We start from the raw sequence: 24,475 nt of genomic DNA on the forward strand, positions 1-24,475 counted from the left end.
TCCGCCCTCAGCCTGGTTCACTGCCGGAAGGTTTCACTCCCCTCCCCTCTACTGTTCAAATAATTACCTGGGCCTCCAAAACCCCTGTGGATCATTAATCGGTTATGGACCTGGACTTTCTCCCGGCCGTGAGCTGGAATGCCCAGCGGGACTCCAGGGGGCAGAGCCAGACGAGGGAATTTGTTACAGGCACCTGCTGTCAGCAAGGTCTTGGTTTCAGATCCCTACATCTAAGGCAAGGCTCAGAAGCCACACAGCCCGGGGGGCTGCAGGATTAGCTTTTCCTGGGAGCTGCTCAGTAATGATAAAGTTTAAATGGATAACCGCTGGAGGTAGAAAGAACATAGCCATTTCCTCTTTCGGAAAAGGAGCCCCAAATGAGTTACTCTACAAGCTAGTATACAAAAGGCCAATTCTCTTTTCTTTTCTCTTTCTTTTATTTATTTTTAATTAAATTTTTTTCTTTTCTTTTTTTTTTTTTTGCTGCACTGTGCAGCTCGCAGGGTCTTAGCTCCCCGACCAGAGATCGAACCCTTGCCCTCCTTGGCAGTGAAAGCATGGAATCCTGGCAGCCCCTGGAATGCCAGGGGAATTCCCCAAGGCCACTTTTTCTTAAAAAAAAAAAGAAAGAAAGAAAATGCAGTCCTTGTCATGATAGTCTGTGTTATCCTAACTAGAATCTGAGACTTTGCGGTTTGAAAAAGTGCTTTCGAGGGCTTCCCTGGCAGTCTGCTGCTATGTCGCTTTAGTCGTGTCCGACTCTGTGCGACCCCCTAGACGGCAGCCCACCAGGCTCCCCCGTCCCTGGGATTCTCCAGGCAGGAACACTGGAGTGGGTTGCCATTTCCTTCTCCAATGCATGAAAGAGAAAAGTGAAAGTGAAGTCGCTCAGTCGTGTCCGACTCTTAGCAACCCCATGGACTGCAGCCTACCAGGCTCCTCTGTCCATAGGATTCTCCAGGCAAGAGTGCTGGAGTGGGCTGCCATTGCCTTCTCCCTCCCTGGCAGTCTAGTGCCAAGAATTCACCTGCCAATGCAGTGGGCACGGGTCCCGTCCTTGGATGCCACACGCTGTGCAGCAGCTATGCCCACGCGCCACAGCGCGTGAGCCCAGGCACGGCAACTCCTGGAGCCCACGTGCCTGCAGCCCACGTGCCTGCAGCCTGTGCTCTGCCGCAGGGGGAGCCACGGTCAGCGAGAGGCCTGCTCGCTGCAACGAAGAGTGGCCGCACTCACTGCCACTGCAGAAAGCCCACGTGCAGCAAGGAAGACCCAGCACGGCCAAAAATTATCAGCACATACATAAATCTTGTTTTAAAAAATGCTTTTGCGATGATTCCACTTAAACAGGTGGTCTTACAGATGTGGACACTGAGCTCAGCGAGTCCACACGACTTACTCAAGACCCTCCAGCGAGTCCGTATCCCCCAAAAGTGGACGAGGAATCTCCAGGTCCTGGTCTAGTCCCTCTGGGGTTGAAGGTAATATGCTGGCAAGAAGCAGAGAGCAAGGGAGTTACCATGGCCCATCCTCCCCGAGCAATTTCCATGCAATAATAATTCATTAACACATTATTTTATATGAAAATATACATGCTATTTTTTAAATTAAATTCTGAAGATTCAAAACAAGTTTCTTCAAGGAAATTCCACGCTTGTGGTGGTGTTTAAAGCTCTGTTCCTGAGCCATCACACGGGTGATGCACCGTCAATATGGAAGCCACATGTGGCCATGGAGCGTCTGAAGTAGGGTTGATAAGAGTTGAGCTAGGCTGTGAGTGAAGACAGACTTCAAAGACGTAGGTCCAAGAAATAATAAAGTTTCTCAATAACTTACTGTGGTTGCATGTTGAAATGGTAATATTTTAGGTACATTGGTTTAAATAAAGTGCATTATTAGGGCTGCCCCGGTGGCTCAGTGGGAAAGAATCTGCCTGCCGATGCAGTAGACGCAGAAGACACAGGTTCGATCCCTGGGTCGGGAAGATCCCCTGCAACCGGAAACGGCAACCCATTCCAGTATTCGTGCCTGGAGAATTCCATGGATAAAGTGCATTATTAAAAGTAATTCCACCTGCCTTTTTCTCTTTTTAAATTTATTTCATTTTTTATTTATCTTTGGCTGTGCTGGGTCTGCATTGCTGCACGTGGACTTCTTCTAGCTGCAGCTGAAGTGGGGGCTGCTCTCCGGCTGCATGAGCGTTTCTCATCGTAGTGACTGCTCTTATTGCGGATCTTGGGCTCTTGAGCGCGGGCATCAGAGTCGTGGCACACGGAGGCCGTTGCCCTGCAGCATGGAATCTTTCTGAACCAGGGATTGAACCCATGTCCCCTGCATCGGCCGGTGTATCCTTAACTGCTGGACCACCAGGGAAGTCCTTTTCTTTTAATGTGGCTTAATAAACTGGAAGTTGATTTGGGCTTGTGTTATCCCTCTGTTGGACAGTGGCCGGACTAGAGGGTGGCCATTAGGGCTGCTCAATAGCCGGCTTCTCTCCCTTTCAACACACGGAAAGACTGCAGCTCCCCGACCCCAGTGAAATTAGGTGTGGTTGTATAGTTGGCTTTGGTCAATGGAGGTTAAAGCATCTGCCTCCAATGCGGGAGACCTGAGTTCAATCCCTGGGTCAGGAAGATCCCCTGGAGAAGGAAATGGCAACCCACTCCAGTATTCTTGCCTGGAGAATCCCATGGATGGAGGAGCCTGGTAGGCTACAGTCCACGGGGTCACAAAGAGGCAGACACGACTGAGCGACTTCATCTCACCTAATGACATGTGAGTAGAAAAGACACACGTTCTCCTGGGCAGTGCATGTAACTACCCACGAGGGACACGGGAACGCCTTCCAAGGAGCTCGTGGACGTGAATGTGGAGACTAACTGCCGTCAAGCTGCGGTGAGTGGAGGCTCCCACTGACTCGCCTAAGATCTGGAGTGTAAGCTCAAAATCAACTTTTTAGAAGTACACAGTGAGATCTGGGGATCATTCGCTCCTGTAACATCACCTAGTGCTAGGAAGTGAAAGTCGCTCAGTCGTGTCTGACTCTGCAGCGCTATGGACTGGAGCGGCTTGCCACTCCCTCCTCCAAGCATCCCCTAACACATTCCTAAATATAACTTTCTGGTGTAAAGGTGTGCGGAGAATTACGCCCTGGCAGCATCTCCCAAACCTGCTTCACCACAGAACACTCTGAAGGTGTGATTTATGGACAGGAGACTAATTAGAGCTCGTGCATACCCAGATTAGTGAAGGCAGCAAAATTTAGAACACACAGATCACTTAACTGAGCCAAAGATCAAAATTTGACTTGTATGTTTTAGTCAATAAAACCAAAAGTTAATCACTTTTATGTTAAGAATGAACAAACCAAAATCATTTATTTTACTTTAAAAAATATATTTCATCAAAAATTTTTATAAGAATAATATTTTGTGACTTTTTAAATCTTGGGTGCCTGCTCAGTCTCAGAAATAATGTTGCTGACCAAGGATAACACCTAGTATGTTCTTAAATTTTGTCTTTACAACATTAGGATCTGAAAAAAGGTCACCTTTTCCAGAAAAGGAAAAACAATATGATCACTGTGCTCTGCTGTATTTGCAGGTTACTGAAACAGGCTTCTCCAAAATTCAATTATTTCGTCCTGAATAGCTCATTTCCTTCTTTTTTTTTTTTTTTAGAAAGCAAAGTCTGTGATTTTTCATTTTCACTTTGAAGGATTTACTTTTTGCTTGTTTTAGACTGACACAATTTGCTAACCACCAAGCCTGCTTTTGGTTTAAAACTTTCTCTTTTCAATCTCAGATCCTCAGAGAGCAAGGTTATATAAAAATATAGTTTATTTTTACATGCAATGAGAACTATTATTACAAATTATTTTTTATTGAACTATAATTACCACAATCTCTTAAAGTGGTTTTTAGTATATTCACAAGTCATGCCACCATCGTGACCAATTTCAGAATATTTTTATCACCTCACAAAAAACTCCATCCCCATGAGCAGCCACTCAGCACATCCCTCTCCCCCCAGCTCCTGGCCATCACTGGTTAATTTTTGTCTCTATGTATTTGCTCTTTCTGGATATTTCTTACAAGTGAAATTATACACGATGTGGTCCTCTGTCTGGCTCCCTCACTTAGCCTAATGTTTTCAAGGCTCATCCATGTTGTACCACGAACCAGTACTTCATTCCTTTCCATGGACGAATAATATTCCGATGTGTGGAGAATCAGAATTATCACGTTTTGTTTATCCGTTCATTAGCTGATGGACATTTGGGTAGTTTCCACTTTGGGTTCTTATGAATAATGCTGCTAGGAGCATTCCCAGACAAGCCTTTATATGAAAGTATGTCTTTTATTATCTTGGGTCAAATTACAATTTTAAGATGAAAAATAATTTTTATGACAAAATGCATTACATAGACTTGGGTGTTCTTACAGCAAAATCAGGCTTCCAGGGTGGCTCAGATACAAAAGAATCCACCTGCAATGTGGGAGACCTGGGTTCAATTCCTGGGTCAGGAAGATCCCCTGGAGAAGGGAATAGCAACTCACTCCAGTACTCTTGTCTGGAGAATCCCAGGGACAGAGGAGCCTGGCAGGGTACAGTCCATGTGGTCTCAAAGGGGCAGACATGACTGAGTGACTAACACTCACTTCTTTTCACAGGAAAATGCAGACCAAACGTCCTGCATCCATGCATCAGGCTGGGTGACCTCCTGGAGAGCAAGGGCATGCAGGAAGACTTCCACCGCATCTGTTTTGGGCCCAGTTAGTTCAGGCAGGCGGAGAAGGCAACGGCACCCCACTCCAGCACTCTTGCCTGGAAAATCCCATGGATGGAGGAGCCTGGTGGGCTGCAGTCCACGGGGTTGCTAAGAGTCGGGCATGACTGAGCGACTTCACTTTCGCTTTTCACTTTCATGCATTGGAGAAGGAAATGGCAACCCACTCCAGTGTTCTTGCCTGGAGAATCCCAGGGACAGGGGAGCCTAGTAGGCTGCCGTCTGTGGGGTCGCACAGAGTCGGACACGACTGAAGCGACTTAGCAGCAGCAGCAGCAGCAGTTCAGGCAGGAGCCTTTTCTTCAAGCCCCCATGACCATCACCACCCTCAGCTAGGATCCACCCCCACTCTGCACGCCAGAGGGCTCCAGAACATTCTGGCTGTCGTCCTGCTGCGATGAGACGGATGAGGGGGCCCTGAACAAGATCTCGGATCACAGAGGGCCGTTGCTCATGCCAGAGGCTTGAAGAGCATGGTGCCCTCCTCTCTGGACCGCAACAGGAGGCACAGACGGGCCTGTACGTGGCTTTGAGAGGGCCTCCTGGGGTGGAAAATGCACCGTACTCATTCTGGTGGGAACTCATGGTCCCTCCCAGGTACGCTGCACCCCTTTCAAGCGCTTCCTCCAATATCTGCTCCCAGTGTATTTCTTCCATCCCCAGGGTTCTTTTAAACTATCCCGCTTTTCACCATCTTAGCAATTGTCTACTTTTTACCAGCACATGTTGAATTCAAGAACTAAAGCATGTATTTTCTTGTCTTGGGGGGCCTCTGTCCACCCAGAGGAGAGGGTGGCTCACGTCTGGCTGCCTGGGTAGGGGGAAGGAGGAGGTGAAAAGCCCAAAAAAGAACCTGATTTCCATAACAATGTTATCCCACACAGCAGGGAACTTAGAAATGCCATACCATTTCTTAATGATAAATTATCCCATGAGACTAAGAACCACCACAGATTTGATGCTTTTCTTACACAATTAAGACAAAAGACATTGACCAGTATCCTGTGAATTTTCCCCCAGCTGGCACAAACTTAGCCCTCTAGGGCACCCTGTTTTGGAGATGAGGCCTCCCAGAGCATGCAGCCACACTGAGGATCTATCTTGAGCTTTAGATGTCTTCAGCTGTTCCCAACTGAGGAGTCAGGCTGGCTAGGTATGCGGCGGAAACAAAAGACTGCAAACTTGAATTGGCTTGCAGTAACGAAGGTTTATTTCTCTTGCCCTTATACGCCCACATGCCTGCTGCAGCTCTGTTCCGTCTCACCCTCACTCCAGGATTCCCAGGACAGCAGTTCCTCTCTGGGACATTGTACCGAAGGAAAGACCCAGCAGGCTGAGCCAGACACTGGCTCTTTGCCTCGCCCAGAAGTAACACACATCACTTCCTCCTGTGTGTCATTGGGCAAAGCAAGTCAAGTCTCCGAGCCACGGCCAGATTCGTGAGGTGGGGACGCACCTCTCGTGTGGAGGGGCACTACAGCGAGGAGCCCTGCCTGAATTTTGGCGAGTCAATAAGTCAACTTCAGGACTGGAGCCAGAAAGCCCCACAAGAAATGGAACCATGTGTGGGTCCTAAGTCACCCAATTGTGCCTTCTCTCCCCCTCCGTCTTTGAGATTATTCAGATCCATCTGTACCGGGATCACATCGCCTGGTCAGAGCCACCCATCCCACCGCATCATCCTCCTCTAACTCTGAATCTCACACAGTAGCAGTCAGAGGCTCAGACTCTTCCCTCTGAGAACGCCATCGGCTCCTTCCTTGCAGTGAGCACAGCGCTCCGCCGACTGCCTGTTCTACTCCCTACCCAGAGGCAATGTCAAGGGCAGGGGAGCCGTCTCAGGAAGGGGCCACGTGGCGAGCTCCAACCCCAGGCCGAGTCGTGGAGGGCCCCAGAAGGCTGAGCCACCAGCTTTCTCTATTCACGATTTCCTCCATATACTGATGTTAACTCGTTATATTATATAGAGTAAGTTCCACATCCTGGATATAAAACTATACAATCGATCAACCAAAGTCAGCAGGGGATGTAGTAACAATAAGTTGAAAGGACTCAACAAGTTCTCTCAAACATGCATGCTTTTGTTTATTATCTTAAATCTGAAGTCCTCCCTTTCTCTGACTGCTACATTAGTTAACATTTTACGCATGGTAACCCATTTCTGTCGTGTCTGACTCTTTGAGCCCCTGTGGACCACAGCCCACGAGGCTCCTCTGTGCATGGGGATTCTCCAGGCAAGAATTAAGATGGCATTCATTGCAAATAACAGTGTGCCTGTGTGTTTAGTCACTCAGCCATGTCTGACTTTCTGCAACCCGATGGACTTCAGCTCTCCAGGCTCCTCTGTCCATGGGATTCTCAGGCAGAGATACTGGAGTGAGTTCCATCTCCTCTTCCAAGGGATTTTCCTGACCCAAGGATCAAACTCATGTCTCCTGCATCGGCAAGCAGATTAGGCAGGCAGGAAGTAGGCAAATAACAGAGCCCACCTCCACCCCACCCCCTCAGTTGGTGACTTAAATGGCTAGGTGTTCAAGGGAGGTTTTTTTTTTTTTTTTTTTTTAAATTTAACGCTCCCTTCTAAGTTAAGCAGAGCTAGTAGTGAAGTTCCGTGATGCCATCAGAGACCCAGGCATTTTCTCTTTTCCTACTTCTCCATCTTTAATAACCTGGAGAAGGAACTGGGAACCCACTCCAGTGTTCTTGCCTGGAGAACCCAGCGGACAGAGGAGCCTGGCAGGCTACAGTCCACGGGGTCACAGGAGGTGGACACGACTTATCGACCAAACCACCACCATCTTTGATAATGATTTTCACATCGTGCTCGTCAGTTCACAGTCTTCAGAAGGCTGCTGCCCCTCCAAGCCTTATGACTGCGTGGAAGGGAAAGAGAAAGAATGATGGGCAAGGGGGTTCTCTTCAGGAGGCTGTGCCTTTCTCAGGAGGTGATGCAGTCGGGGCTGCCCCCTCAAGAGCTTCTGCCGGTATCTCACCGACCCGAAGTGTATCGTGTGTTCCACTTGCCATAATAGAGGATAGAAAAGAGTCATTTCAGCTTTTACCACCTTTGCAGTTGAGACAGGTGAGGGAGATGGGGGTTAGAGGTTGAGGTTAACTAAGCCAGCCTACAGTGTCTGCCGTGATCCTCCTTTTGTGGGGCTTCAGCTAGTTATACTACTCTTGGTCTGGTCTGTACAATCCCCATGATGCCGCCTACTCCTGTGCTCAAATGAGGTTTCTGATTAGATCACACATATCTCCTATGAAACCTCACGATTATACACTTGGGAGTGGTAGCTATCCCAGCTTCCTTGTTCGACACCTCTGCAGTCCTCCCTTGGTAAATACCCTAATGCCAGCTGGTTTTCATACAGGTGTGTAACTGTATTAATCTTAGGTGATCAAAATTACACAAAGAAATAGACGCTTGCTTTCTCTTACACATTAGAGACAGTAGCTAATATTAATCTGATCTGATTTTTCACTAGCCTTGTACTTTTAATTCTATTCTTGGTTCAAGCTCATTTTTCCTCAGGGAAAAAATTCCTTTTTTCTTTATATGAGGCTACTAATGTCTAAAATACTAATTGTACCTGATCACACTTAAATATTTTATTCTCAGCTTAACTCCTCATGATTTGACTTCCTAATGTGTACCAATATAGCCCATGTTAAAGGCCTGATATTAACAGGGCAGAAAAGAGTTTCTTGGTGCTCTTTCCCTAGAGAAGTGGGAATCTCTAGTTAGATAAGCAAGGAAGACCATTTTAAGTGGTTCTTCCCTAAATAAAAAATTTGATTTAAAATAATTTGCTGTGTCTTACCTAGTAGAGTTACAAGTTGTATAACAGTTTATTTGTAAAAGTAGTACCACACTTTCAAAAAGGGGTTGGACAAATAAGAACCTACAAATTCAAACAATTTGCGTGTGAAAGCCAATAGTAAACAAAGGCTAAGAAGGAAAGGCGAAGTCAAATATAATCATGTCAAATATGTATGACAGCGTTATTCTTTCGATTTAGTGAGATGCAGGAAAATACAGAGAAAGAAGCAATGGACTCATATTTAAGTCTCGAGCACAAATCTACACGCACGTTTAAATGTGAGTGCTCCGTGGGTTCCACATAACAGCGTCATCTGCCGCCTGCCTGTCCTCACCTAACTCCTGCCGCGGCATCAGGCCCCTTTGAACTTCCGGGTGGCCTACAACAAATACGCGGATGGCAGTGCGGCCCACACGGGGTTTCAGCACGTCCTGCAGGGCCGCTGAAGCCTCCTTCCGAACCGGCTGGCAGTCACCTGTCCCTCCTTGTCTTCTCGCCCTTCTCTTCTCTGGCCAGAGTGCAGACATGATGGATGGAGCTGGAGCCTCTATCTTGGACCACGAGGTGCCCCTGATGCTAGCTGTCACACACGGTGGGCCTACCAGACCCGAGCAACCCTGACTCAAGGGGGCTTCCTGGAGCCGTACCTGCCTGGGACTCCAGGCGTTTATGTGATGAAAAAGGCAACTTCAGTCTTGTTTACTGATGTTTTGTGCATACACTCCATCCAGCCTGACTGAGATACACTCAAGGAACAGTTAGAATATGTAAATGCTTCTTCTGTTTTCATGTCCCCTTCATGGGTGATCTGGCTCTCCTCCATTCCCATTGCCTCTAAGGGAAAGGGCGACAGAGCCTCTGGAACCTGGCAAGACGGAGAAAAGGTGCCCTCCGCTGCTCAGGAGCCTTGTGGGGAGAAGAGAGGGGAGCATGGGCTGTGAGACCCGTGTATCCTGACACCCCACTCCAGGTCAAAGCCCCAGAGGGTCAGGATACACCGGAAGAAGAGAGGGAAAGCCCCAGGCTGAGAGGTGAGCTGGTGGGCACGCAGAGTGATGGGGCTGGGCTGGGCTGGGCCAGCCCCAAGTGCCCCCAAGGCCCCATCTCCTTGCTGTGCTTTGCAGTGTGGACCGTGGTGGGGCTCGCAGTGTGGTTTTAGGATGGGTGCTGCTCAGACCCGCCCTTACAGGAGTATCAGGCCACACAGCAAGGGAGTTACCCATGTCCAGGGACCCAGGCAGGCCCCCCCAGGGGTCATCGGCACAGAGAGCCCTTCCCCACACCACCCCCCAGACTCATGATTATACTCTTGGGAGTGGCAGCTACCCCAGCTTCCTTGTTCGACACCTCTGCAGTCCTCCCTTGGTAAATACCCTAATGCCAGCTGGTGGGAACTCTACAGCTACAACCAATGAGGAGCCAGCCTGGTTCAGAGGCCCTTCTTCCCCCTCCAACAGAGGCCTCAGAAAATCTCCATCTACCAGCTGCCATTTTTGAGAGAAACGGGAGGTAAGAAAGCTTCCCTAGAAAGAAAATCTGATCCCAAGACCCAAATCAAATGAGTTCACCCTAAAGGGGACTGCTAAGAGAGACAGAAATGTTACCCACAGGAGCTCACTCAGCCTCATTCACACCCTCCTCTGTCCCTGTTACCCCAGGGGACCTTGTTGAAAAAAGTTAAATTTTTTTTAACAGAAGCTGCCTTTTCTCTGCACTTCTGAAGGTAGCCTGGGTGAACGCTGGCCCCTGATGACCCTAGAAACAACAACAGCGGCGGATTGTTAGAGATAAGGAGTCTGTGTATCTGCTGCCAAGGCTGTGATAGGAAGGTGTGGGCCTTATATAACATCAGGTCTTGAAGCGCTTTGTAAAACAATAGCATTTACTGAGAATAAGAGTACGGTTTTTCGTGGCCCTAATGTGAATTTGTAAGTGGAGATTGTTTCTACTTGGAACCAAAACAACAAAAAAAATGTACTCACCTCATTGTTTTTGTGGATACATCTGTGGTCCAATCGTGACATCTGGAACCTGTTGGATCCAGCTCTCTTTACAAAGAAAAAGAATTCTAATATTAATTCTGTTTTTTGAAGACATGGATATTTACTTTACACTGGGGCGGTTTGATATAAAAATGTTCAGAGTGTTAGGAGAAAAACAGATTTGTCTAATTTGTAGCTTGAAACAAAAGCTTTTGTGATACTGGATTCTAGAGAAATTTTGTTTTTACTTGTCAGGCTTTTGCAGAAATGCCCATTAAACATTTGGACAGTCTGTTAACAAAGTAGCATTCCTTTTAAACAATAGTGAGATGTCAATAAAACTCAAATGATTTTTGGCTTAAAACAAAGCCAAGAAATCTTTTGTTCATTTTTAAAATTGTTTTCAATCAAATAGCATTTTTTTAAAGTTCCTTAAGGGAAAACTTGTGATTTGGTATCATGTGTGCTTAAAATTAGGTTAAACTTTCCTGTGAGATTAATATTGAATGCACGCATGCTCAGTCACTTCAGTTGTGCCCAACTCTTTGTAAACCTATGGACTGTAGCCTGCCCAGCTCCTCTGTCCATGGAATTCTCCAGGCAAGAGTATTGGAGTGTGTTGCCAAGTCAGCCTCCAGGGAATCTTTCCAACCCAGGGATCAAACTCTCATCTCCTGTGTCTCCTGCATTGTAGACAGATTCTTTACCCACTGAGCCACCTGGGAAGCCGAGATTAATGTTATTCTGGAGTTAAAAGTCGAAATTCAAATTGAACACTGTTCGATGAAGGCCAAAGTGTCTCTAATGTTAATTTGTAGCATACCCTTAGAAGAAAGAAGGAAATTAAGAAACTTGTACTAAGCGGCCAAAAACATTTTCCCCTGATTGCCTCTTATGAACTTATTTCTTTTCAAATTCTGAAAGTAGTTTCATGGCCTGTGTAGAAAATTTGAAAGATCAGTATGATGGTAATAGAGCCATAATACTACCTGTTAGACCATAATGCAACAGCTGCTTTTATATTGGTTTATGTTGCTTTGTTCTTCTGTCAATTTGCTATATTTTAAATTAATCAAACCAGCAATCTGGAACTGCACTTTGCTAATCTGATAGATAATATATCACCGTGTCTTTGTTTTTATCTGTTTCTGGAAGTGTTAAAAAATATTAACTAGAAAAGAGTAGCAACCAACCAATCAAACCGTTGTTCAAAAAGTATTAAGGGAACTCTTCATCCTCTGTGGCCAATATTGTGGGAAATAAGTATACAACTGATTTCTGCCTTGAGGGAAGTGCACGATGAGACAAACACGCATGAAACCATTAAGAAACAAGACAGGGCATTTAATATTGTAGTGGTTATTATCTTAGTGATTATTAATTGAGACTGTTTAAGTGAGTCTAAGGCTCAATCAGGCTCTCTGATTTCAAGCAACAGAAACCCCCTGAAGGAGACTTACTGGAAAGATGCTGAGCCCTATCACAGAATGTCAGGCATTGGAATCAGGAACCACTGACTCCTGAGCTCTTAATTCATATTCTAATGGGAGAGAACCTGACTGAGCCAGGTTAGGTCAATGTTTGTTCCGATACAACCAGTTATGGCTAGAAGAACCCAGGTGGCATCTCGAGTTGCCCAGAGGGCAGTCATGGTTGACACCTACATTATAGCCATCCCGTAGAATTCCCTTCTGGTATCCAGTGGGAATGTGCCTGAGCCCAGAGGAAGGATCATGGCTAGTTCAGGCTGATTACTATAAATGCATTTCCCTTTGGCCAGATGCACGCTCACCCAGACTCCCTTTGAGCTGGAAGCGCATGCATCACGCAGTGATGCAATAAGCTATAAAAGGAAGGCTACCAGGAAAGATTTTCTTCCCAAATAAAAGAGAGATGTAAAAAGAGATTTCTTTTCTTCCTTCCATGAGGATAAGTCAAGCTTTCCAGTACTAACCAAAGTGACTCAGAGGTACTGGTTCAGAGCCCTGACATCGTAAGTCTCAATACTGGCACTGGCATTGCTTACACCCGGACTTTATAGTTATCAGGTGTTTTTTCTTAAATTAGTATTACTTAAAATGGTAACCTACTCCGGTATTCTTGCCTGGAGAATCCCATGGACAGAGGAGCTTGGTGGGCTACAGTCCACGGGTCGCAAAGAGTCGGACACGACTGAGCAAATTCACCTTCACCTTCACCTTCAATCACTTTTTACCAGGCACTTTTTTTTAACCTGTATCCAAAAAGCATCCAAAACAGTGGGCATCGCTCTGGAGCTGTGGTAAGAAGAGCTTCTCTCGGAAGGGTATGAGAACAGGAAGCCACATATTCTTTGTGGCCTGGGTGTGGTGTTAAGTACCAGCTGCCTACGCTTTCACCTACCTTCTTCTTCCACTGACCCTCTCAGGTAAAACAGCATTTCCCCGTTCACAGACAAGAAAACAGAGCTTCAGAGAGGGGAACAGCTTGCCATCCCTCCTCACCATGAAGCGCGGGAGGCAATGCAAAGCCAGTGTAAATCCGAAGACTTGCTATGCTCTTTCCCCACGTTCAGGGGTTCTGCCACATGCAACTTGGGTTCCGAAACATCTATGAGAGAGGAAGATAAAGGTGGAACAGACAGAAAACGTCACAGAGGAGGGGAGACTTGAGTGACCTTCAAGAACCAGCAGCATTCAGGGAGGAAATGCCCAGCCGGAAGGGTGCTCTAAAAGGCAGGAACACAAAAGGCAGAATGAGAAGGGAACGTCGGCGAGACCGTCTGATTAGGGCAATGCCAGCGAGGTGACATAGTGAAGGCAACCAAGAGCCAGGCTGAAAGGTAAACTTTAATATGATGAAGCTGGAACCAGGAAATGCTGGAAGGCTTGTGAGCAGAGTGAGAGAGCAATACTCTGACAGCAGTGTCTGATGCAGACTTAGGTGACATGGATCCCAGTCATAGAGCTATCGGAATCATCCAGGCACCAGAAGAAGAGAGCATGACCTGGCTTTCATTTTAACCCATGGTATGTCCTATGGTCTAAAAGAAAGTGATATGAACAGAAAGGAAGCTCTGTTAGAAAGTCAATATAAAGGATAAACAGACAGAACTTGTTGACTGACCAGGTATGGAAATGACAAAAGAATGCTTCCCTCAACTATCTTTCTTTCTTCTTTTTCGACTCTTCTTTACTATGTCTTTTCTTTCTTTATTTTCTGATTTTCCTTCAACTTGCGTTCTGTCCTTCTGCCCTTTCGGTTCCTTTTCCTCGTCCAGGCTGGCTGAAATGCTAGCGGCAGCTACAAAATACAAAATGTTTACCAAATAGAGAAAAGAGGTGAGACTTCAGATGAATAAATACAACATTCATAGGATCAGGATTTAGAGCCTAGCAGGATGGGCTCAGAAAACAACTTGATTAACACAAACAAAAGACAGATTTGTTTCGGTCAGTTCCACAGAGGACGCAGGAAAAATCCTTAGTAGGGAAAAGGAAATAGCTTGTCCTTTTTAGGGTGATCAGAGATTCATTTATGTTTGTGTTAATCAAGTTGTTTTCTGAGTCCATCCTGCTAGGCTCTAGCAGGGATCAATGCTGATCCTGTGAATATTGTATTTATTCATCTGAAGTCTCACCTCTTTTCTCTATAGGTATTCTCTCTCTAAACAGAGGGGATCAGCGGCAAGAACAGAACTTCAAAAGTTGTTGGATCTTAGGATTGTTGCCCTGAGCAGATCTCTCAGGGTTTTAAGGCAATTTCTTTGACAGTGAGGGGCTATTTGATTTTAAAAAGAGTTCTTGTTGGTTTTTTAGGAGGATGTCTAGGAATGGGTTGATGTTCAAAGTTTCCACAGTCAATCTTTACACCAGAGATTTCCTTTCTTCTCATTTGTGGCTTACATCTCTTCAATTCAGGGAAAGAAATCCTTGGTAATGAAGGTAAGTAATTCATCACCTTGGATTAGAACTTTAGAGAGGTACCAGTACCATTGCACCCTTTGCCAAAGGGGCTGAGGAAGTCAGACTCCCATGAGACAATATAGAAAAAACAAGCAATGCAAAAGAAAAGTGGCCAAAGGCTAAGAACAGGCCCGAAGAAGAAACTGAACAGTCGGCAGACAGCAAAAGGAGGCTCGATTCCATCAGCAACCAGGGAAGTGAAAAGTGAAATGAAAATGAGATGCTGTTTCTTGCCTATTGGGCTGGCAAATTCAAGTGTAATGATATCAATATTAGGTAAGTGAGCACACAGACTCATAGCTGTAAACTGGTATATAATGGTACCGTACTTATGGGCAGTTTCCTGCTCTCTACTGAAGTTTGAAAGTGCATTATCCTATGACCCAGTAGTTACACTTTTTGGTGTTCACGGCAGAAACACACTCACATGGCTCTGATTAGACAGGCTCACTGTCTATATTTGTAGCAATGAAACAATGAAACCAACCTAAAGGTCAGTTTAGCAGGGAATAGCTAAGAACTATGACATATCCACATTATGCAAAATTATGCCACAGTTAAAAGGCATTAGGTACTGATATTAAGTTCAGTTCAGTTCAGTTGCTCAGTCGTGTCCGACTCTTTGTGACCCCATGAATCACAGCACGCCAGGCCTCCCTGTCCATCACCAACTCCCAGAGTTCACTCAGACTCACGTCTATCGAGTCCGTGATGCCATCCAGTTATCTCATCCTCTGTCGTCCCCTTCTCCTCCTGCCCCCAATCCCTCCCAGCATCAGAGTCTTTTCCAATGAGTCAGCTCTTTGCATGAGGTGGCCAAAGTACTGGAGTTTCAGCTTTAGCATCATTCCTTCCAAAGAAATCCCAGGGTTGATCTCCTTCAGAATGGACTGGTTGGATCTCCTTGCAGTCCAAGGGACTCTCAAGAGTCTTCTCCAACACCACAGTTCAAAAGCATCAGTTCTTCGGTGCTCAGCCTTCTTCACAGTCCAACTCTCACATCCATACATGACCACTGGAAAAACCATAGCCTTGACTAGACGGACCTTAGTTGGCAAAGTAATGTCTCTGCTTTTGAATATGCTGTCTAGGTTGGTCATGACTTTTCTTCCGAGTAAGCATCTTTTAATTTCATGGCTGCAATCACCATCTGCAGTGATTTTGGAGCCCCCCAAAATAAAGTCTGACACTGTTTCCACTGTTTCCCCATCTATTTCCCATGAAGTGATGGGACCGGATGCCATGATCTTCGTTTTCTGAATGTTGAGCTTTAAGCCAACTTTTTCACTTTCCTCTTTCACTTTCATCAAGAGGCTTTTTAGTTCCTCTTCACTTTCTGCCATAAGGGTGGTGTCATCTGCATATCTGAGGTTATTGATATTTCTCCCAGCAATCTTGATTCCAGCTTGTGTTTATATTAGAAGTCTCTTAATCGTATTGTTAAAGGAAGAAAAGCAAGTTTCAAGATGTATACAGTATGATATCATTTATGTTAAAAAAATACAACAAAGTATTACATATAAATATATATAATCTACAGTTTGTTAAAAAAGCAGAGACATCAGTTTGCTGACAAAGGTCTGTATAGTCAAAGCTATGGTTTTTCCAGTGGTCATGTATGGATGTGAGAGCTGGACCATAAGGAAGGCTGATCACTGAAGAATTGATGCTGTTGAACTGTGGTGCTGGAGAAGACTCTTGAGAGTCCCTTGGACAGCCAGGAGATAGTCAGTCCTAAAAGAAATCAACCCTGAACATTCATTGGAAGCACTGATGCTGAAGCTGAAGCTCCAATACTTTGGCGACCTGATGTGAAGAGCTGACTCATTGGAAAAGACCCTGATGCTGGGAAAGATTGAAGGCAAAAGGAGAAGGGGGTGGCAGAGAACGAGATGGTTAGATAGCATCATCAACTCGATGGACATGAATCTGAGCAAGCTCCAGGAGATAGTGAAGGACAGGGAAGCCTGGCACGCTGCAGTCCCTGGGGTCGCAGAGTTGGACGTAAGTCAGCAGCTGAACACCAGCATGCGCTATATTAACTACACACAGTATATCCAGCATAAGTATCCATAGTACATATTTTAATAAGCATACTAAAAGGAGTACATATTTTCCCTTAGCACAAGTATTTTCTATAAATACAAATCACAAACACTGCAGATAAATATCCAAAAGAGAAAGCCTAGAAAAAGGTCTGCAAGGACTCATACCAAACTGCCAACAGCGGTTACCTCTGCTGAGGGATCTGGGATGCAGAGCTGATGGTCAGAGGGGACTTAAACTTTGCCCTTAATATTTTTAACTTCTTTAGAAAGGGGAATGCATTCTTGAGGTATCAAAAATGGATAAAGAAAATAAAACATCTCAATGTGGAAAGAACAAAACTACGGACATGAAGGTGAGGGTGACTAGGGCTGAGGAAAGGGAGCTGAGAGAGTTCCACCAGCCTTTTCCCCTCACTCCTGCACAGTGCGAAACAGCTTCTGCTTCTCTGGTTTGCAAACTTCTGCTCAGTGACAGCTCTTGACTCAGAAAAACACAGTTTCAAAGCGATTTGGAGGAGTACAGGTGTGAGTAGGGAGCCAGCAGTGGGAGCCCAGCCTGAAGATGAGGCTGTTGAACAGTTTAGATGTGATCCCAACCCTTGGGGGAAGGACTGGAAGACTTTCCAACAGGCAAAATTCAGAGGGAAACTTCCGTTCTTCAGGTGGCCTCCTCAGGAGCCAGTTGTTTTGGAGCAATTCACTGGTTAGGTTGGTTTGAGGGTATATTCGGGGGGTTTCTTTCATTTTGATCAAACGTCTGAAGTCTTGGTCCTGGCCCTATTTATTAATGTGACTATATCAGAAATCCTGATCAGACTAAAAACGCTTTTTTTTGTTTTTCATAAGAAAAGCCTCCCAGCCTTCCTTCCTTGGTTGCTCTCATGGAAACTAGGGATTTAATTTGTTCCACTATATTAGCCCTTTCTTCTTCCATGGAGTTTGCTAAAACAGCCTAACGGTTAAGAACTCAGACTCAGAAGCCAGACTGGATTAAAACTGCTCCTCTGATATTCGCCAGCTGTGCAATCTTGGGCAAGCTATTTGACCTCTTTGTGCCTCTGTCTCCTTCTCTATAAAATTGGGATGATGATAAAAGTACCTATTATTATTATAAAGACTGGATGAACTAACAGAAGTAAAATGGTTAAATAGTGCCCAGAATGTAGTAAGCGCCATATCAGCAGCAGGGATTTTTGTTATTGTTGTTATTTTGAATAAGGAATCAGTTTCATGATTATCTGTTTGGGCAGGTCTTATGAAGCCACTGTGAAGATTAGTCCAGCTTGGTTCAGATCAACTCCCAAATATAGGCAAACTGCTTACAAGGTTAAGAGTTGAAAGAATAACCTGTGATGCAGGTATTAGGGTAAAAGGTGAAAATGCAGGCCTTAAGCAACACTGCTCAGGGGATCGACATCTCTACCAGTATGCACAGTGCCCTCAGGAGGTGTGTGCTCTGCTGGGCTTTGGGAATACAGGCCCCAAAGAAGCTAAGGTGTCATACATTGGCTCAAACTCTAGTGTGCCGCTGGAATAGCACAAATGTCTCTTCCTGTCTCTCTGGGAATTCTGAGTGTATGACTTATGGTTTCCTGGTCACTTCTGACTCCAAGCTTTAGTTCCTACTGAATTATTTCATCTGTGGATTGTCTTGTTGCAGACCGTGCCACCCCTATCTACTATGTTGCTCCAGAGCAGGAAAAAAAGACCCTCTCTTGACAACCCTCACAAAACGCCACTGGCACAAAGCCTTTATGTACGTAGCAGACCCTTACTAAAGGTTTGAAGTAATAGAGGGGCATCATGTTATGGAGTCTGAGCAAACAGCCATAAATCTTTTAGCTGTTAACCCTCTTCCTAAAAGTACTTTGGGTGACCTCAGTTCATTTCAGTTCGGTCACTCAGTCGTGTCCAACTCTTTGTGACCCCACGAATAGCACCACGCCAGGCCTCCCTGTCTGGCACCAACTGCTGAAGCCTACCCAAACGCACGTCGATTGAGTCGGTGATGCCATTCAACCATCTCGTCTATCGCCCCCTTCTCCTCCTGCCCTCAATCTTTCCCAGCATCAGGGTCTTTTCCAATGAGTCAGCTCTCTGCATCAGGTGGCCAAAGTACTGGAGTCTCAGCTTCAGCATCAGTCCTTCCAATGAACACCCAGGACTGATCTTCTTTAGAATGGACTGGTTGGATCTCCCTGCAGTCCAAGGGACTCTCAAGAGTCTTCTCCAACACCACAGTTCAAAATCATCAATTTTTCGGCACTCAGCTTTCTTTATAGTCCGACTCTCACATCCATACATAACCACTGGAAAAACAACAGCCTTGACTAGATGGACCTTTGTTGACAAAGTAATGTCTCTGCTTTTGAATATAATATCTAGGTTGGTCATAACTTTCCTTCCAAGGAGTAAGCGTCTTAATTTCATGGCTGCAATCACCATCTGCAGTGATTTTGGAGCCCCCAAAAATAAAGTCTGACACTGTTTCCCCATCTGTTTGCCATGAAGTGATGGGACTGGATGCCATGATCTTCGTTTTCTGAATATTGAGCTTTAAGCCAACTTTTTCACTCTCCTCTTTCACTTTCATCAAGAGGCTCTTTAGTTGCTCTTCACTTTCTGCCATAAGGGTGGTGTCATCTGCATACCTAAGGTTATTGATATTTCTCCTGGCAATCTTGTTTCCAGCTTGTGCTTCCTCCAGTCCAGCGTTTCTCATGATGTACTCTGCATATAAGTTAAATAAGCAGGGTGACAATATACAGCCTTGACGTACTCCTTTTCCTATTTGGAACCAGTCTGTTGTTCCATGTCCAGTTCTAAGCGTTGCTTTCTGACCTGCATATAGATTTCTCAAGAGGCAAGTCAGGTGGTCTGGTATTCCCATCACTTTCAGAATTTCCCACAGTTTATTGATCCACATAGTCAAAGGCTTTGGCATAGTCAATAAAGCATAAGTAGATATTTTTCTGGAGCTCTCTTGCTTTTTCAGTGATCCAGCAGATGTTGGTAATTTGATCTCTGGTTCCTCTGCCTTTTCTAAATCCAGCTTGAACATCTGGAAGTTCACGGTTCAAGTATTGCTGGAGCCTGGCTTGGAGAATTTTGGGTGACCTCACTCACCACCTATTTCAGTCAAGGCTTCTTATTGCAAGCAATAACCACAGTACTTTAGGGTGATTTAAACAGGAAAGGAATCTCAAAAAGGACTGGAGTCAGGTTGGAAATCTGTGTCTCCAGGAACAACATGTAGGACCATGCTGGAGAGCTGGTACAGTGACAATGCTTCAGACGCTACCTCTGGGCACTGAACAGCATCACAGCTTGCACAGCTGACCGCAGCGGACACTGATGCTCTCACTGATGAAGGGCTTACTGCTGCTGTTGCCACCCTTCCAGAAAGTATCCTCTGCAGCCTCTGCTTTGTGGCCTCTTTAGTCCCCTAGTGTGGGTGAATCTCATTGGTGTTTTTCAGGTCAGAGGCCCAGGTGCAGCTACAAGAGAGGCTGGAAAAGAAGTCTCTCTATAAAATGAGGAATTCTCAGATCTAAGGATGTAAGCTGTTTATGGCAAACATTCTCTATGTCTGTACTTCCTGAACGTTTTGTTTGTGAGCCATCTGGAGATCTTGCCAAGGTGCAGATTCTGATTCAGTAATTTTAGGTGGCACCTGAGATTCCACAGCAATGTTGCTGGTCTGAGGCCCATACTTTGAGTAGCAAAGCTTTATACCAAAGATATTCAAATTTAGTTGCATATTAGAGTCACTTGAGAAACTTTTTTTTTTTTAAATACTAACGTCTGGTGTCATCCTCAGCTGACTTAACTGGTCTGAGGGAAGGCCTGGTAATGCAAACTTTTAAAGCTCCAGATGATTGCAGTGACCCTCAGATACCATCTTTCACTGCAGGTTCCAACTGTTTGTCACTTTGCAAGGTTATTTCTTTTTTCCAAAAGCCCAGGTTGCCACTTTTCCAATCTTGCTTGGTTCCCCCTTCAAATAACTCTTATTTATTATGCAGAGCAATTTGACACTCCACCCCCTACTTCCTGAGACCTAACTCTGTAAATCCAAAGAATGGATAGAGATTTCCTAATTGAGGATTTTCCTGTTGTGCTGGGAGAGTGTAATCTAATGTGATCCATGGACGATATTGTTATGAATGTTAACAGTTCTATATTTTAACATGCATTGCCAAAAAATGTAACTAATACAATAAATATAATTTCATAAATATTTTTCTTTAGGACAAGTCAGTACATTAAAAAAAAATAGGTATATAATGAGATAGAGATTCTGAGCAGATACAACTTAAATTATGAAAATGGTTTGCAAATGAATGAGAGTGTTTATACTGCTAATTTTAAGCATTCTATCCAAAGTCATGGCCTTTGGGAGCATAAAAAAACTGGCAGAAAAATTTTATTGGTCTTTTTTCTTCTGTCTTCCCTATCCGTCTCTGGAGGACAGGAAGCAATACAGAGATTTATTTCTGAATTTATGTGAATTACACTATCAATCTTAGCACACTGAAATAGTTACAGTCAATCTTGATCTTAAATCACAATTGTTTTCCTCTATATTACATGGAGATTTTATAAGGTTTTAAGAAAATACTATCAACCTTTGAAAAGTCATGAGCTAAACAAAAGTAACCATAAGAATTGCTTATGGAATATGAAAAATAGGTGAAATTCCTTAACCAGTTAATCTTTGACAAGAAAATGGGTGAAAACTTTTAGAATTCTTGAAAGTTAATCTACAATTCCAGAGAGTCCAAAAACTCCTGAGGAGAAATTTTTAAAACTCTTCACCTTGCCACATCATTGTGAAATTTCAGAACACCTAAGAAAAACAGCAATTAGATTGACAACAGATTTCTCTAGCAACAGAAACCAGAAAATAACAGAATAATATGTTCAGTTTTCTGAGGAAAAAAGACAGTGGTAACCTAGTATTATATATCCAGTAGAATTATCTTCAATGAACAAGGGCAAAATAAACGAGCTTCAGGGGAAAAACTTGAGTTTGCCACACATCACACTTATTAAAGGAAATTTTATAGAATTTACTTCAGGCAAAAGGAAAACCACCCAGAAGTAAGATCTGAGATATGCAAAGAATTGGTAATCAAAATATTTTTACACACGCAGATGGGTCTAAAAAAAGAATGATGTCTAATTTACAGAAGGAAAACAGCATAGAACTAAAGTAGGGATTAATGAGTGAAGTGAGTGACGTCGCTCAGTCGTGTCCGACTCTTTGTGACCCCATGGACTGTAGCCTACCGAGCTCCTCTGTCCAAGGGATTTTCCAGGCAATAGTACTGGAGTGGATCGCCATTTCCTTCTCCAGGGGATCTTCCCGACCGAGGGATCGAGCCCAGGTCTCCCGCACTGTAGACAGACGCTTTAACCTCTGAGCCACCAGGGAAGTCAAGCTTCTAAATTAGTAGGGGTGTGCCAAGTTAAAACATCCTGAGATCTTTGAATTATTCAAGAAGTGAGTAAAGATATTCAGTGGCTTGAAACTTTGTTTAAAACTTTGTTAAAAGCTATAAAACAGTAGAAAAATCACCTTACAATATACAAGGTGGATGACTCCAAATAGAGAAAGACACATGCCCAAGCGCACGCACTCACATAGGTGCGCACACACGCGCACACACACCCTCCAAAAGAAATTTCTTTTGCAAGTTTCTGACATTTTAATCTTCATCGTCTGCCATTCTTATTCATGGTAGATAGTACAATTTTCCATTCTGAGCTTAACTTTAAAGGGTTCTTTTATCCTGAGGATCCCTTTCACCCTTTTATGGAAGCATCCTTACAGGTTGGTTTTGTTTTTGCCAGGCATTCCAGTTGCACCTTGACTGGGAACTTTTTTCAGGGAGAAGGCAAAGGTTAAAAGGAATTAATTTGTAGGTTTTGAAATCCCAGCACCAGCCCAAGTGCTATAAACTCCAAACTCCTGAAATGCAGGCTTAGGATTTTTAAATTTCATCAGTTAAATAATTTTCATTTTCATCCAGAAAGAGGACAGCTGCTTGTTTCCTGGGTGTTTTCCATTTACCCTAGTCTGCCCTTTTCCTGAGTTGATGTCTCTCGTGGCCAACTGCCTTTCGCCAGGTACTCAGTACCAGCGCACACCCTGGGCCACTCCACATCCCTACCTCTGTCCGTGCAATTTCAGGCCTCAAGTCACAAAGACCAACGTTTGGCCCACACCTAAGATGACACAGCTGTTCTCTACCGCCTCTGACCTGGTTTCCAAGAATGTAGCAGTTTCTCAGTTCCAAAACCAGTAAGGTTCAGGGCAAACCAGCAGATTAATCACTGTACACCCCAGCCCTCACACCCACGGTCAGAGAAGATTCAGCTCAACAACTCACTGCTCTGATTTTGTTTATTTTGATTTCTGGCATCTTGGTATTTGCCTTCAGTTTTATAAGTTTAGCAGCACATTCAAAATCAGGTTAATTATTATACTATCCAGTGATGTTAGGTGTTTGTGGTCAGTTTTCTGGTTGCCGAAAAGAATAATATTTTCTTGTTTCTCATCGGTACAGAAGTGAAATCTGAGGATAAAAGTCAGGGGTACTCCTTGTGGACACAGCGTGCTAGTTTCCAAAGTTCTGTGCTTTGCTGCCCCAGCTGCCCTGCAGCTCACCCTTGCTCTAGGCCTTGTTTCTCCGACCTTGAGGTGGTTAGAACTCTCTAGGCAGGCCTGGCTTCTTTCTGTGAGGCCTAGAAGAAAAATTCTCTCCCTCACGATGTGAACTCCCCAAACAAAGGAATGTTTGACTGTTTTGTTCCCTCCTACACCTTGCGTTTCTGGCAACCACAGGCTTTGATGACTGTTTCTTCAAAGAAGGAACATCTTGAACATCAAGCTGGCCTGCCCTAGCTGGTGTTTCTTCCAATCCAACCCCATCTTCCTCAGAGTTGAAGGGAATTCACCCAAGTTTTTGTACTTTTGACGCCTCCGTGCCTGTTCTCCATATCCATATTTCTATTTTCTATTTCTGTTGGCGTTTCCATCGATTTTGGTGGCGAGGGTTAGGGGTGACCACGATCGGGCTAATCCGATTTTGGTGGCGAGGGTAGGGGTGACCACGATCGGGCTAATCCTGTGCCTTCAGGACGCCATTTTGAAGTAGCGCCTGGACACATTCGAGTTTGTTTTTAACTCTGATGTATACGTGAGTATGCCTACTTATTTCAGGCGTGCCTCCACGGCACTTTTGGGGTAACACGCCTTTCGGTGGGTGCGCCAGCCCCCTCCTGTGGGGGCGGCGCCTGTGGGGGGTGGGAGGCCCGCGCTCGCGCGCCCCCTGCGCGCCCTCAGCCTGCGCAGTCGTGCTGCGCGAGCCTCCCACCCCCGCCCCGCCCCCGCCGCCGGGGGGCGCCAGCGCGGCCGCCCATTGGCTGAGGCGCCTCCCGACGAGCCCCCCGCGCCTTGCGCAGGAGCCACCGCCCGGCGCCCCGCTGGCCACGCCTCAGTCCGCCGGCGCCCCTCGGCCTCGCCACCCGCCCCTGGCTCTCCGCCCGGTGTGCCGCCGCTCCCTCTGCCCAGTCCGGCCGGGCAGCGGGTACGAGCAGAGCCAACAGCAGCTCCGAGCGCGGTGCCCGAAGCCAGCCTCTGCTTCGTCCTCGAGCCCCTCTGAGGGAACACCGAGTGTCGCCATCATGGTGCGTGGAGGAGGCCAAGGGGGCTCCTTGGGGTGGCCCGGACGCTGAAGGAGGCCTGGGGCGGGACCCGGCGCGGGGCGGCCGCGCTTGCCTGTCCTGGGGGCCCAGCCTGAGGGCGGGCGCGGCCTCCGCGGCGCCTCGGGCGGGCGGAGGGGTGAGGCCGGGCTGTCGGAGCGCCGGGGGCCGCTGCCCG

General features: G+C 45.6%; 1 protein-coding gene across 1 annotated transcript in view; it reads left to right on the plus strand.

Moving 5' to 3' along the window:
* Window positions 1-9,138: 9,138 nt before the first annotated feature.
* The window catches only part of DAZL (deleted in azoospermia like), a 36,047-nt gene continuing 20,710 nt past the window's right edge, over window positions 9,139-24,475 (plus strand). Inside the window, exons 1-2 of the mRNA XM_040235488.1 lie at window positions 9,139-9,205; window positions 23,939-24,282. Of these exons, the coding sequence (XP_040091422.1) occupies window positions 9,139-9,205; window positions 23,939-24,282 (411 nt within the window). The remainder of the gene's footprint in view (window positions 9,206-23,938; window positions 24,283-24,475) is intronic.

This window comes from Oryx dammah, unplaced genomic scaffold, assembly GCF_014754425.2.
Source record: "Oryx dammah isolate SB20612 unplaced genomic scaffold, SCBI_Odam_1.1 HiC_scaffold_2, whole genome shotgun sequence".
NCBI lineage: Eukaryota > Metazoa > Chordata > Mammalia > Artiodactyla > Bovidae > Oryx > Oryx dammah.